The sequence below is a fragment of the Leucoraja erinacea genome, chromosome 22 (genome assembly GCF_028641065.1).
Source record: "Leucoraja erinacea ecotype New England chromosome 22, Leri_hhj_1, whole genome shotgun sequence".
NCBI lineage: Eukaryota > Metazoa > Chordata > Chondrichthyes > Rajiformes > Rajidae > Leucoraja > Leucoraja erinaceus.
The window spans coordinates 24,797,274-24,812,577 of NC_073398.1; the positions used below are offsets into that span (position 1 = coordinate 24,797,274).

At 40.9% G+C, this 15,304-nt stretch overlaps 1 protein-coding gene across 4 annotated transcripts in view; it reads right to left on the minus strand.

The window, feature by feature from the left end:
* Nucleotides 1-2,366: 2,366 nt before the first annotated feature.
* The window catches only part of sbf1 (SET binding factor 1), a 135,903-nt gene continuing 122,965 nt past the window's right edge, over nucleotides 2,367-15,304 (minus strand). For all 4 annotated transcript variants that reach the window (XM_055653210.1, XM_055653209.1, XM_055653208.1 and 1 more), the window contains 8 exons: nucleotides 14,822-14,948; nucleotides 13,715-13,845; nucleotides 13,303-13,536; nucleotides 10,411-10,518; nucleotides 9,634-9,848; nucleotides 7,872-7,959; nucleotides 6,686-6,817; nucleotides 2,367-6,597 (listed from right to left, as the gene is read on the minus strand). In XM_055653210.1, coding sequence (XP_055509185.1) covers nucleotides 6,499-6,597; nucleotides 6,686-6,817; nucleotides 7,872-7,959; nucleotides 9,634-9,848; nucleotides 10,411-10,518; nucleotides 13,303-13,536; nucleotides 13,715-13,845; nucleotides 14,822-14,948 — 1,134 coding nt within the window. In that variant the 3' untranslated portion in view covers nucleotides 2,367-6,498. The remainder of the gene's footprint in view (nucleotides 6,598-6,685; nucleotides 6,818-7,871; nucleotides 7,960-9,633; nucleotides 9,849-10,410; nucleotides 10,519-13,302; nucleotides 13,537-13,714; nucleotides 13,846-14,821; nucleotides 14,949-15,304) is intronic.

Sequence of the window (15,304 nt, forward strand, 5' to 3'; positions counted from 1 at the left end):
TTCCTTAACATTTTGCGCATGAATTGTGCTTCCACACTTTTTTTTAAAAGAACCAGTTTAAGCCTATTGTGAGTTTCTGACATGATGGGCAACGTGGTTGTTGATGGTCTGGGAAATAGCTTTCACAATGTTTGTGAGGGGGAAACATTAGCTTTGGGCAATGAGGGGCCTGTAATTGGGGCAGAGTTACAATCTAGGTGGATGATCTAGTATGTGCTTTTTTTAAATGGAGGCGGTGGAGTGATAGTGAGAAAGGACTGCAGTTCTAGAGCTTAAATATTTGGCCTAGAGAATACAAACCTTATTGCTCAATTCAGTTTTTCTCTCCTCTAAAGAGTAGGGTTGAGGACCCTGGTTAGGTGGAAGATCAGGAGCTAGCAAGAACCAACTGTAGTGTTCGATGATAATGACTCTATGTCCTCTAATGTGCTCAGTAGAAGTTTCAGATTTAAATGGAACCGCCAACAGTTGCCACATGCAGAAGTGATCCAAATTCTGATGATTTTCAATTACCCTTTTCACAGATGCTAACTATTTCTAGTGTTTTGTATATTTTAGACTTTCAGCAGGTGCAGATATTTTGCATTTCAATCACCCATAGAAGACTTGGCTTTAATTTTTAGCGTATGATCCTCTGTCCTAGAGCAATGGAAATATGTATTTACCGTCAATCCTCTTAAACATCAAATTATCACAATTGTATCAATTCCAATTATTACGATCATGGTTTGTACAATTACAATCTCTCCCTGTAATTCAACACTTACAAGAAGGATACCTGGACGCCTGTGTTTTAAAATACAAGCTGTCCAAAGTTGCTCCTTGCATTCCCATTATGGTCAACCCAAATCTTTGTGTTCATATTCTGTAATATTCTGATTTTGCAGTCCTCTAGAAATGAAGGTCAGCATTTCATTAGTTTTTATTTTTTGTACATTTTAATGTGTATGATCTATAAATCTCTTTAGACCTCCAACGTGACTTTCATGATTTAACAAATACCCTGTTCTACTTTTAAATCTAAACTGGATTAATTCCCATTTGTCGCCATTGAAAGGCATTTTCTAGTTTGCCTATTTAATCAACATTTGTATTTAACACTACCATTTACAATACCATCTATCTTTGTCAACAGCACATTTGGATGTGTACCTTTATCTGAAGTATAGATCATTGCGAGACACGAGTCACCCTGCCCCCTATTCAAATTATTGATTTGATTATTCAAATAGATTGCTTTCATTGCAATAAAAGCAAACATTTTCTTGGGCTTTTAATTATTTAGTGGAATTCCCTGAGTACCTTGGAACAACATCTTGTGCAGCTTGAAGAGAAATGCAAACATTTCAGTTAAACCGATATCAGTCAATGTTTAGAAAAATGATAGATTTAATGAATTGGATCCAGATTAATTTGAAATTTAGGTGGTAGTAGTAGACTAGTAGCAAGGGAATGGGAACTGCACAGTGATGCGGTGGTAGAGGCAGGTGCTATCTGTGTGGAGTTTGTATGTTCTCCCTGCGGCCATGAGGGTTTTCTCGGGTGCTCTGATTTCCTCACACCTTCCAAAGATGTGCAGGTTTGTAAGTTAATTGGCTTTGGTAAATTGACCCCAGTATGTAGTGTACAGATAATCATTGGTCAGTGTGGACTCAGTAGGCTTGTTTCCATGTTGTATCTCTATGAACTAAAGAGTGGCTGTAAGTGCCACTGGAGTAGAGGAGCAAACTATTGGGTAAACTAGAATGTTTAAATTCAAGTTACAGGAATATGGGAAAACAAAATTACCCCGAGAGCCATTGTGAACTGATACAAGGTAACTTTATATTAATGTATTAAAACAATGCTTCATTGGATGTTTGACAAGATGTATAATATGGAAGGAATTGCAAAATCTTTATTATTAAGATGGTGTCAAATTTTCAACACTGGTGGATGAGAATTTGATCATTACAATTGTAGAGGTTAAAGCAACAACTAAAAATAAATTCCTCATAAGGTTAAACATCAGGAAGTGTTCTGAGTGGGGTTCCACTATGTAAGGTGACTGCAGAACATATAGATAAAAGACAGTGAGATAAGTAGAGGAGACATTAATTGTGAAGCCAGAGAAAGGCTTATTGGTTGAAGAGGCAAAATGAGTGTCCATCCAGGTAGGGAGCAGGGAGGAGTGGTGAAAGGAGGGGGGTGGGGGAGGGGGGCGTGTATGTATTTAATTCCCACGCTCCTTTGTAGTTTGTAGAAGGACCGTGGGAACTAAATACATAATATTTTCTATTTAGGCAGGAGTGTTACCAACTGAGGCACAACTGACTCCCATGTATGCACACTCAGTCATTTAGATTTAAAGAACGATGCAAACCTAATACTTTAATATATATTTTATTAAACTTCAGTTTTTCTCTTTCTCTAAGCACAATACAGGACTCAGTTTGGAGACAACAGTACAGAGTCTAATAGAAATCCCAAACTCTACATGGTTAATGTATTTTACAATATGGACTCACCCATCTTTATACAGGAAATGTAAATTCAGAATATGTACAAATTTATCATTTCAAATAAAAGTATTTTCAAAGTTAAAAGTTTAGGGCAAGAATAAAATGATTTTAAATGTGGGGATAGAAAACATCGCTTAAACTAAACAGCCTGAACAGAGGATTTTAAAAATCCAAAAATTAATGGCTCAATATGCCAAAATGTTCTCATGAAGTGCCAAATAAGCTGTTACTTCATCTACCGTGATTTCCTACTGTCAGCTCTCCAAATCACACACAGCACACAATAACTAACACCAGTCTGGTAAACAGACACCAACTAGACAATTTGCACGTTTCTGCAAATAATTAGTTGCTGCCATTGTCTGCATTTCTTATGATTGTTCTACAAAACACAGACTGCAGAATCAGATGGTTCACATGAAGAGAAGCTACAAGCAAGAGTGGATCACACCAATCTCCCTGTAAAGTAGTGAACTTTCTAATATGGGAGATCTGAAGAGAGCCGATGCCCCTTTGGAGAGTTGAAGTAGGTGGTGTTCTTTTCCATCCTTGAGATTTTGCAAGCCAACTTTGATGAGGTGATGTAGAATGTAGCAGCCAGTTATGGAAACTAGAGAGAGTGCACTTCTCAATGGTACCTGGATCTCAATCTTGCTCAGGCTCTTCCCGCAGTCTCATGCACTGGATTAAACAAAATGGGGTTTTCACGCCCCATATAATAGGCACAGCAAAAATAAATCATTTCCGATGACCAAGAATATTCCAATCAGCTGACACATGGAAAAGGAATGTCAGAAGGTGGATGGAAAAGTAATCTAAAAGGTTATGCACATTATTGTAAAAATGTGGTAAAACCTTTTTACCTGGGCCCACCTGTATTTTATAGCATGGTGAAAGTTTCCCATCCATGCCGCATCGGCCCTGGGATAGTTTAATAAATGGAAAAGGAGCTTTATTACATCTCTCAATACTGTTTCTAGTTTGCAGTGTTTGATGGGACAGTAGAGAGTGGGCTGTATTCTGGACTTAACCTGAACTGCAAACTGTTAAATTTAATCTGAGAAAATTAATCTAAAGCAAGCATTATTCTGCACCTGACATTTGTTCTGGTTGATTTGGAACACACTGAATGGGGTATGAATATGCTCTCCCACATGAACAAATGAGAACACAATATACACTATTAAAAAAAAAAAAATGTTGGGGCAAACAAGCAACCACAGACAGGAATTTGTACTTTCTTGCATCTATGTTGGTACTAATCCATAGCCCATATCTGTAAGCAATCCTGGAAGCTCACTGATCTTACTCAGTTTCCATAATTTGCATTGAGGGACATGGTATTAATTCTAGTGCATTCCCAAGAAATGAAAATAAATTGAAATACACTAGTTCTAAAATTGCTTTAAAAAAATGCATGTTTTATATACCATTCATTGGAAAGACTGGTGGGCATTTCCAACACATTCTGTTTTTATTCTAGCACTGTACAAAGAACAACCAGCATAGTATTGCAGTAAAATAAAACCTCAGTGAGGCAGTCTTGTGAGCAGGATGACAATGAGGCACATTAACTGGGAATGAAAGGCCACTTCCACTCATTCCAACACCTTGCTCCAACTTGAAATATTAATGAAACGCCATTTAATTTGGATGGTTATGTTAAGGTTAATACTGGAAATGTTATTTCAGGCTTTAGAATATATTTCAATGCTTTGTGATATTGGGAGATCAAGTGCTTGTTGAACTTGTCAGAAATATAAGTTTCCATGCCAAACCTGCACAAATGGTTGAAATAAATCAACTATTTTAAGGGCAGTGTTTTCCTTCTACAAACACAATGTGCACCTCCCAGGCTCTCAGTGTAGCCAGCAATAATCCCCAGGTCTCTTATTGTGACTCTGTAAAACTTGAAGAATGTTAGATGTTAACTGGAATCAAGTTTGTCTAATATAATCTGATCAAAGATCTGACAGCAGAGAACCACAAACAACATTACAGAAGTTAAGACACTGGAATAGCACAGTGAGATCACATAAGTACAAGCTGTAAACTGTGAGAAAGAATGACTTGAGAGATAGAATCAGTATTCCTAACTTGGCAGTCACAATACACTAAACAACAAGATAAGTTGTACCTGGAAACCGTATACGGAAACAGCCTAATTATATTTGAACACAAATTGCGAGAGGTTGGGGCTCCAAGTCACTGGGCCATCAGTTTCACTCCCCTCAACACATGGATTTTTCTACTTTTGGACAGATTTGTCAAGAGCTACCAATTGGATGTGTCAAATAGCCCATCTGCTGTGGTCTAGAATGGTGAAAATCAGTGGTGAGATGCTGCACTGTGAACTCTGAAACTAATCGTGTTATTGATTCCTGATGTTTGAGAAGAGCAGATATGCTTATGAAATCTCTATTGTAATGGGTTGGCAGGATGCACAATATTGAGCCATCGATCAGCGTACTGCTGGTTCAGTGACTTTGCTTTCTTCAAAGAAACACTGGAAATGATGCAAATATATGTGGACACATAAACTAAATATCATTCAACCTGTACATCGATAATTAGGAAGCTGTTGCATAAATAGAACATGGATTAAACTATGTACAGCTGTACATCACTAACAACAGAATTAACACTACAACACTGCTAGAATATTCTCACAGCTGTGATGTTTCTGTGCAGCCACCCAGAGGCATTAGCAGCTCCCTCATTCTCCCTCTCCCAGGTACCCTTACCCATCCCATCTGCCTTTTGAAATTCAACAGAATCAATATGTGCCATTATGACTCAATGGAAGGGAAGACAAAGCCAGTTGGGAGGTAGAGGGATAGTGGCAGCCTGGACGAAAGAGTTGGTCAATCCACCTTCACCGCACACCCCCTTTCACAGCTGTATCTGTAAACATTGAGTCTATACCATCGTCAAGTCCTAACCTCTTTTGCATAAAGTAATGTAGACCAATCACACAAACGTCCCTCGTTGTCCTATTGTGGATGCAGTCTCAAGGAACCAAATCATTTTAAAGGAACGTTGACACTCCCTCAACACACACTGTATCTGTACTCATTCCTGTCCCACTGGCTGCAAACAGCCATAGTTATCCTCTTGGCAAAGCTGTTTGCAGATTTCTGCAGCATTCCTCAGCTGTGTCGGACTGGGATTTCACTCAGGGCGCCAACCTATCAAAAATCAGACCCGAGCCAGATTTATTCCCAAATCTATTTGTGAGCAGCAGACTGAGATCTTTTATTAAAGCCTATCTTTTTATTACAGAATTCACTTGAAGGTGAGAGACTTTATAAACATTCCACTCATTTGGAATTAACTTGTTTTTGATGCAAGAACTGCATCCTCCCAACAGTTCAGGTCTCCTGCTTGCCTCACAGGCTTACAGATTCACACAAAGGGAATAAGCATGTTGCAAACACTAATTACAAATATATCACAAGGTCAATAATAGAAACAGCTGAAAGGAGAATCATCAATCCACATCCTCTCTGAAAACACAATTTATCCACAAAAATGCCCTGGAACCTCTGAATTAAATTGGTGTAAGAGATTTTTAACCTTTGATATTTAGGTTATGCAATGGTGACATAAAATGTCAACCCTAACATAACCAGCAGAGGAAATCTTTCTGCACCAAAGTTCTGAGGAAGAAAGGATTAAAGGGTTTTGTGTTGGCTTTATTCTCAATCGAATCTGTACCATCTTTAGTGGTTAAAAATGTACAACTCTTGACTATCTCTGAACAGCTCCCGACTCTCAAACAGACTTCCGTCAACAAATACACAAGTGCGTCAATGCTTGATGTGGGTAGCAAGACGTTCAATCACTGTCACCCAATTCTTACGGACTGTGATTGAGTGGCTGAGAGTTACTGATTCCCGCTATGCTCTGGGTCAGTACAGCAGCGGTTGTCCATTAGTGAGAGATCCCGATGATACAAGCTCTCTACCCAGCCATACATGGGCATTGTCTGCAGTGCTCACGCATCTGACAAGCAGCTCTGAATTTTATCAATCCACTGCTGGGCACTCTGGCAGTCCTGGGCGCAGAAGTTGTAAACTCTTTTTGTCGTCTTCAACTAAAAAGTAACATAAAGGTTTTAGTTGGTACATAATCTATCACTGTGGCATGTAAAAAAATCTGCAGTATTACTGATAGAGACTCACATCGAAGAAGGCCTTTTCCTCAATATTTTTTGGAGCTCCCATTGCCACAGTTCCCAAAGTAACAGATTCCACCTCTGCAAGATCCACAATTCCTTTCATATCGACGTCTGATTTACTGTCATAATATCGCAGCTGCAAAAGATCACACAAGAGTTCTGGTATGATCCCAAGCAATCAGCATAGTAATACATCCTACTCTTGGTATGTATAAACTTATGCTTAAAGAAAATGTGTTGCAACAGGTCCTGTTAGCTTCACCCGATCCCCAGATTACTATTGCTTGGCTTAAACACTAAATAAAGAAATAAGGTTTCCAAGTTTGGTTTGGTCTGATGATCCATGCATGCTTTACCTGCCAGAATTTGGCCTTCAGGCCAATCAACTATAGTGTCAGTCCTTTGGGCGTACTGTCAAACTTACACCCATACCATATTATCTTTTCTCTCCTACCATCATGAAGGAGGTACAGGAACCTGAAAAATGTGACCATCAGCTTCAAGAATAACTTGTTCCCATCAGGCACTTGAACATTACACAAAACTAACCTCAGCAGCTGTGAACTTCCTTTTTTTTGCACTAGTATTACCGTTAAGTGTGTTAAAATTAAGTGTGCATTGCATTTACAGGGTTGTTAAGTTGTTCCAAGTATGGATTTCACTGTTCTTTTGTCAGTACACACAATTAAACACTCTTAATTCTTGACCAGCCATGACAATACTTAAGGTCCACCTTTGATAGCTGTATTGTATTCTGATTACGCGCACCTGTTAGCTTCAAAGATTTGTGTGGATTCATCCCCAGGTCACTTGCTTGGACTCATGACCCCATCATCATTTACATTAAATTGTGTCATCCCAAAGTGTATCACTAAACTACATAAACTGCACCTCCATTATATGCCATGACAAGGAACCAATGTCATCGAAAATAGATACAATCCAGATCAGAAATGACATTACCAAGTGTTGTATTGCCTTTCTTTTACTTTCCGCCAGGGTTGTGCTTCAGCCCAAGATACACACAAAATGCTGGAGTAACTCAGCGGGATAATCAGCATCTCTGGAGAGAAGGATTGGGTGATGTTTCGGGTCAAGACCCTTCTTCAGACCTCTGTTAAGCCCTCAGCCTGGGGTACTACAGGCCCCACTGTGAAACAAGATAGAAGACTAGACAGGTGCAGGGTTACCTGATGTTTGGTTTTGTCAAGAACGAACCAGCGCGATTTCCAAGCTTTCAGTAAAGCACCCCTCTTGTACAGTATTCCCTCGTATGACCTAGAATCACAGAAATGGTGGCAACTCACAGCACAGTAGATGGCTATTCAACCTGTCCTGTCTGCTCTTTTAAAGGCGGCTCCATCATTTCTCTTGCAGGATTCAAGACAATTGTAGGAAAGTTATGTACGAATTTAGATCTCTGATTAAAAAATTATTTCCTCTACCAAGTGACTCAATGATAAAAATCTTCTAGAAGGCCATCTTATCAGTGTCTTGTATAAGGATAGCAGCCCTTAACTTTACCAACCTCTAACTGTTGAAGTCCCTCAACTCCATAACATTTCGACATGGTGACTGGTATTACAGTGGAAGAACATTTTGGGGAAGGTGAACCTTGCTGGGAAGTATTAAATTGGAGTAAGGCAAATACAACATTATTAGTCAGGAGCTCGGAAAGGTACAGTCGTTATTAGCTTATAAGGAGAGGTTGGACAGACTTGCATTGTTTTCTCAGGAATGCTGGAGGTTGTGGGAAGATTTTATACAAGTATTCAAAAAACTATGAGATGCATAGATCAGGTAGACAGTCAGAACCCTTTTCTCAGGATGGCACATTCAAATATTAGAAGGCATAACTTTAAGGTGAGAGGGCAAAGCTTAAAGGAGGTGCGCAGGGCAAGATTTTTACACAGAGGATGGTGAGTGCCTGGAACACACTGCCAGAGGTGGCGGTTGAGGCAGATACAATAGTGGCATTTAAGAGACTTTTGAACAGGCATATGGATATACAGGGAATGGAGGGATATAGATTATAAGCAGGGCAGATAAGAGTTGGTCTTGCCATCATGTTCAGGCACAGACATTATTGGCTGACGGGCCTGTTCATGTACTCTACTGTTATATGTTCCCTGAAAGGGACTTGCAAACACGCAAGACTACTTTTTGAACCTTGGACTTGAAACCTGATGAGGCTAAAATGGCCATGTAAAATGTGCTCTATCAAAAACCAGGTGAAAGGTGCTCTGGCGATTCTTGGCTTCAGCCAGCAATTGATATATTAATCCCTACTACATCACAATGGTATGAGATACAGAAAGTATCCTTTTTTATTGGACAAGTGGATAAATGATTTACTGCACAAAACACATAATGCTGGAGGAACTGGCAGCATCTGTGGAGGGAATGGACAGACGATATTTCCGGTTGGTACTCTTTCGGTGCTGTGTGGGTAATAAACTACATTTCATAACCACTGCATGAATTTTTAAATCATGGATGGAGGGAAGCAATCCATTGACATAGTTAATAACATCTTTGTTGGCCATCAACCCTCAACATACAACATTAAGTAACTTGCATCTTTTTGTTGTTGTTTCCTGTGCTTTATTATAAAAGAATGATTTTGGGATGGTCTGCATTTTCTGAAAGTTGGCCAGTTGATTGTTGTGCACCTGATCAGATTAATCTTATGTTTAAAACTTAACCCTTCAAAACCGCAATTCATCTACTGGAGGATACATGGGTTTCCCATTTTTACCTGGCACATCAGAGGCAATGTAGCACGTCAGCAAATCAATGTGTAAGCAGTGTCACGGGCTCAGAGTTGCCAAAGGAACAGATGGTTAATACAGCATGATAAACAGACCCATACCTGCCCTTGTGAAGAGTTGCCGCCTTCCCACTTGCCCCGGGGGGGGGGGGGGGGGGGGGGGGGGGGGAGTTTTGCCCTACCTGTGTTCACTTTCTGATGTCTGGAACTGGCTGTACAAGGTGCTTGTGCTCTTGCGGCCCATGATACCACTGGAGGGAGTGGACGTTGTGCTGCTGTCCGTGTCCAGACTTAGATTCAAGGTGGAACCAACAGCTGCCTCATGCAAATAAACACACTGCGATCGCCGATGGTGTGACAGGCTTGATGATATCAACAGGGAACTTGAAGACAAGTGCTGTAAAAAGAAGGGGTTCAGCAAAGAACAGCCACCAAATTATATTCCTTATCCACAACCTGGTAACCTCCCAGTTAAAGGGCACCACCCCTGCCATTTCCACTCAGCCACCCCTTCCCTGCATAACTACCATCCACTAAGTATAATACACGCTTTGCACTCACCTCATTTCTAACCAACGGACTCCTATTATGAGACTAGGACCTGTTTGTGATATCAGATATCAACCACTCAGCATCCACCACCCCAAGTTTTGTAAATGCATTTTAAACTGCAATAAGTCTCTCCAGTGCTCATAATTCAAGGTCAGGAATTGATTTGGTTGAATTTCACCACAGTGAGCAGAAGTTGTGTTTCTATTTCCCTACATTTCCTTTAGTTTGTCTGAGACAGGGTCACAGCTACATGGAAAACAATGAGTAGGAACCAGGAACAGTAGATGCTGGTTTATAAAAAAAGATAAAGTGCTGGAATAACTCAGAGGTTCAGACAGCATCTCTGGATTGGTGACATTTCGGGTCAGGACTCCTGTGAATACATTAGTGCTCGAGTGCTGACCTACCTTACCCTCCTGCATGCTCTCAGTCCGCTGGGTTGTTTTGATCTTGTCCCAAGTCTCTTTCCATTTACCTGGCACTTGACCCAGCTCACACTCCAGCATCTGCATCTCCTGTTGGATACAAAGGTGATCATTCTTAAATTCACAACCTTCCTGTTCAATATTAGCGCAGGTGATGAGATTAATTGCTCCATGTCCTCCCAATGGTCTATTTAAACAAAAGTTCACGTAACCAGCTTCACATACCTCACATTGTCAAACACAAGGAGAGTACATTCATTCATTCATTTATACACCTACATTGTTGGAATTCCAAGGACAAAAGGCCAGTTGATCAGTTTCAATGATGCACCCACATCCCTCCCCTACATTTGCGCAACAATTTCCAACTGCAGAGCATCATTAACATACCAAAAACATTGCAAGTTCCTTCATAGACATTTCTCAAACAATAACATTACAAGCTCCATCAAGAATAAAGATATAAAAGCTTGCCAAAAAGGTGAATTTTCAAAAGTGTCTTAAAAGAAAGTAAAGAGGTAGAGAGAATTAGTGAGGGTATTCAAGAGCTTTATTGACAGATCTTGAAGTTACAACCAAACCAATTCAAGGATACTCAAGGGCCATATTGAGAGCACAGATGGCCCGGATATTAGAGCTGCAGGAGATTATAGACAATGGATATGCAAAACCTCAGATGAATTTCAAAGTAAATGCATCGTTAGTCTTCTTCAGCAGATTGAGGAAATTCGGCACGTCTCTTCCAAACTTCTACAGATGCACCATAGAAAATATACTGTCAGGTTGCATCACAGCTTGAATTTGGGAACAGCTCTGCCCAAGACCATGACAAATTGCAGAGAGTTATAGATGTAGCTCAGTCCATCTCACAGACCATTCTCTCCACCATTGACTCAATCTAAATTTCATGCTGCCTCGGAAAAGCAGTCAACATAATCAAAGACGTGCCATTTCATTTCCCAGCTCCCGTCCAGCAACAGGTACAGATTTTGAAAGTGCACACCACCAGACTCTAGAATAGTTTCTTCCCATCTGTTATCATGCTTCTGAATGAACCTTCCATAAACTGGGGTACTCCCCGATTCACCTCTACCCCATTGAACTTTGTCTATGGAACTGTTGTGCTGAAACGCTGAGAATACTAGTCTGCACACTGTCTTCTACTTCCTTTTCTGCTTTCCGCAAAGACCATTGCCACCGCAACTCCCTGATCAACGTCCCTTCCCACCCAAACCACCTTCACCCCAGGTACTTTCCCCTTCAACCGCAGGAGATGGAACACCTGTCCCTTTACCCTCCCCCCTGACTCCGTCCAAGGGCCCAAACAGTCTTTTCAGGTGAGGTAGAGGTTCACTTGTACCTCCTCCAACCTCATCTACTGTATCCGCTGCTCCAGGTGTCAACTCCTGTACATCAGCGAGACCAAGCGCAGGCTCGGCGATCGTTTCGCTGAACACTTCCGCTCAGTCTACCTAAACCTACCTGATCTCCCGGTTGCTCAGCACTTTAACTCCCCCTCCCATTCCCAATCTGACCTTTCTGTCCTGGGCCACCTCCATTGTCAGTGTGATGCCTAGCGCAAATTGGAAAAAAAGCACATCATATTTCGCTTGGGTAGCTCACACCACAGTGGTATGAACATTGACTTCTCTAACTTCAAGTAGCCCTAGCTTACCCTCTCTCTCCACCCCCTCCCCATTCCCAGTTCACACACCAATCTTACTGTCTCAGACTACATTTTATCTCTGTACCGCCAACTCCCCTGACATCAGTCTGAAGAAGGCACTCGACCCGAAAACGTCACCCATTCCTTTTCTCTAGAGATGCTGCCTGTCCCACTGAGTTACTCCAGCATTTTGTGTCTACCACTGTCTTCTCCCCTTTGCTCTACCTATTGTAGTTGAGTTTGAGTTGATTGTATTTATGATCAATATTATCAGATCGGATTGGATAGCATGCAAAACAAAACATTTCACTGTACCTCAGTACATGTGACAATAATAAACCTAAACCTAAAGAAAATAATGTTAAAGCTGAAGTATAGGACAGAATGGAGAGAGTGTTGATGTGATTAAGCAGATGAAAGAGAAGGGTTGAAGAGAGATCATACTAATGCTGATTGACCAGCTGTGCTTTGGAATAGTTGAGACAAGAGGTAACAAAGAACATGAATGCAGATTTCAACACAACATGACCGGAGAAAGAGAGGGACTTGGTCGGGATTAATGAGTTGATAATCGGTGGTATTAATGAACCAAGGAATGAGAAGCCTGTATTAAACTCAGACTAAAATATTTCAGCTAAGCGTTGCTCCCAGGGAGAGGCTGCAATGATTGTTTACATGTTGGAGTTTATAAAAAAGAACTAAGGATGACAGCGGTGTTTCACTGGAGGGAATAGCTGCCCATCCAGTTTTACATGTTGGATGAGCAGCCTGGTTACAGACACTACAAGGCCAAGGGAGGCAGTAGTGAGGTATAGCTAAATGTCAGTTTATCTGATTATGCTCCCTCACACAGTAGACAGCAGAACACATTCATGAATTTTACACCCACATTTTTGCACAGATTAACAATTGAATAAATCCATGGACTCCCACCCTGCCAAACACGAGAAAACAAAATCATATTCCCAGTATTATTCCAGCCATAGTCAAACATACTTAACATTTGAATGTGACACAAACATCACACAGCTCTTATTATGGATTGTTTGTATTTTCTTGAGGGAAAGTTTGTACACTCAAGCCAGAGGAGACTGGCTGCTTACCTACTTACATATGAATCCACAAACACCGCACAATCTGGGGGTAAGCCACAAACCAAGTTCAGATAATGCCCACACACACACACTAACTCCCAGTATAAACTTTACCTCCAACAGTTTACTGATAGCATCAGGTTCTGTCTTATTCTGGTTGTCATAACAGGGCCAGACAATCTTGCGATGAGTCTGTGGTGCCATGGTATCCATTCTTTCCCCGTCATCCACTTGTTCTCGTCGACCATACACCAGCTCCCAATCATAAGGTGGCCCTTCAGAAAGTGTCTCGTGTGTGTAATAATCCCAAACCTTCAGATTGGAAATGTTTCCATATGGTCTCAAAACCTGCAGGTTAACAAGAGTCTGGAATAAGTGGGATTTGATAACCTGTCTTCAATTGGACCAACATTCTGTGGATTATCGGATGTCACCACTGTTAGATCAATAGTAGTCATAAAACACATAAACGTCACCTATTCTTTTGAAAAAAGCTCCACTTTCAACAAACAGCAAGAAATCTCACCTCTCCATCTTCGGGTGCATACAGATAATTGAAGAAGATTGGCGTTTTCTTACTCAGTCTGTCAATGTAGTCCCACACTGATTTGTATATGTGTTGGCTCTTTTTCTCACCTTTCTCTTCGTACATTAGTCCTGCAGAATGCAGCCATAAAAACATCAAGGTTATTACATAATACAATATTATGGACTTTTGTCTACAAGGCGGAATAGGATGAGCAAGGGCCTATTAGTGCCATCTTGGGGAGAAATGTCATCCCATTACAGTTTTAAAAAATCTTACTGGAGACTAGAACTCCTTGAGCTTATCAGCCTGCACGAGTTCCAGAGACAAATTAAATAAAAAACGTCAGAGCAGCATAATCAACAAGCTATAATGAAGGCATAAAGGGCTGGTGTAATGCAGCGGGTCAGGCAGCATTTCTGGACCGGCAACGTTTTAGGTTAGAATCCTTCTTCACACTCAAGGGTCTGAAGAAAGATCCAGCCTGAAATGGCACATATTTACGCCAGAGATGCTGCCTGACCTCCTGAATTACTCCAGCACATTGTGTCTTTTTTTTGGTAAACCAACATCTGCAGTTCTTCGTGTCTAAGCCATAAAGAGGGTTAGTTATAAACTGAAAATAGACAAATGCATATACATTTCCCTCATTTGCACATTTAAACAAACAAACAAAAAAACTACATTTGTGGCATTTTCTTCTGCAGTCCGTGACAATCTGGTGCCTGGGATATTATCTTTTATCACAAAACAGATTTGAGAGCCAGGCACAAAATGGTGCATTTTAGGAGGAAAATTCTGGCCATTAACATCCTAGTCAGAGCAGCCTTTAGCTCACCAGTCTGCAATGAGTTTTTAGAGTGCAACTTGAAATCTAAAACCTCAGAGCAAACAGCAATCAGATCTCAACATCAGTCTGCATAAATCTTTATTCCAAGAAGCAGACTGAAATTGTTGCCAGTACTTCTGGATGCCCTAATGAACTACGGGAGCTTGCCAACCCACCCTACAACCCCATGTTAACCCACAGAGACATCTTCCTCTAACACACTACCGGTTCCCCCCACTCTTATAAAGACAACTAGAAGAAGCTGGTTGCAATGTTACCAAGTTCAATCCTTTCATGATCAGAATCCAGCAAGAAAGTTCGGAAGCGGTTGGATACGTAATGATATGCCAGAAATTTTAGGTAATATTGACTGAACTCAAACTCCATCGGAAATTGCAAATGAATCTGAAAATAGAAAGGAAATAATTAGGAGAACTGCCTGCAGGCACTCAGCAAAGATCCACTTCCACGCGAATGATGAGTTTCTACAGGAACCCGGACTCCATTAATCACCGATTGTTAGTGTGGCCACTGCACAGGGAAAGTGCGGATGGGGTGGGCTAGCTGGAAAAGCACAGTATGCAGTTGGAGATAGGTGGACGTAAGTGGGTTTGGATGGATAAAATCACATTGGCTATAAAATATGAGGGCATGTAAGATTTAGTACAAAGCACTCAGTCTGAAGAAGGGTCTCAACCCAAAACGTCACCACTTCTTTCTCTCCACAGATGCTACAGTCCCACTGTTACTCCCAACTTTTT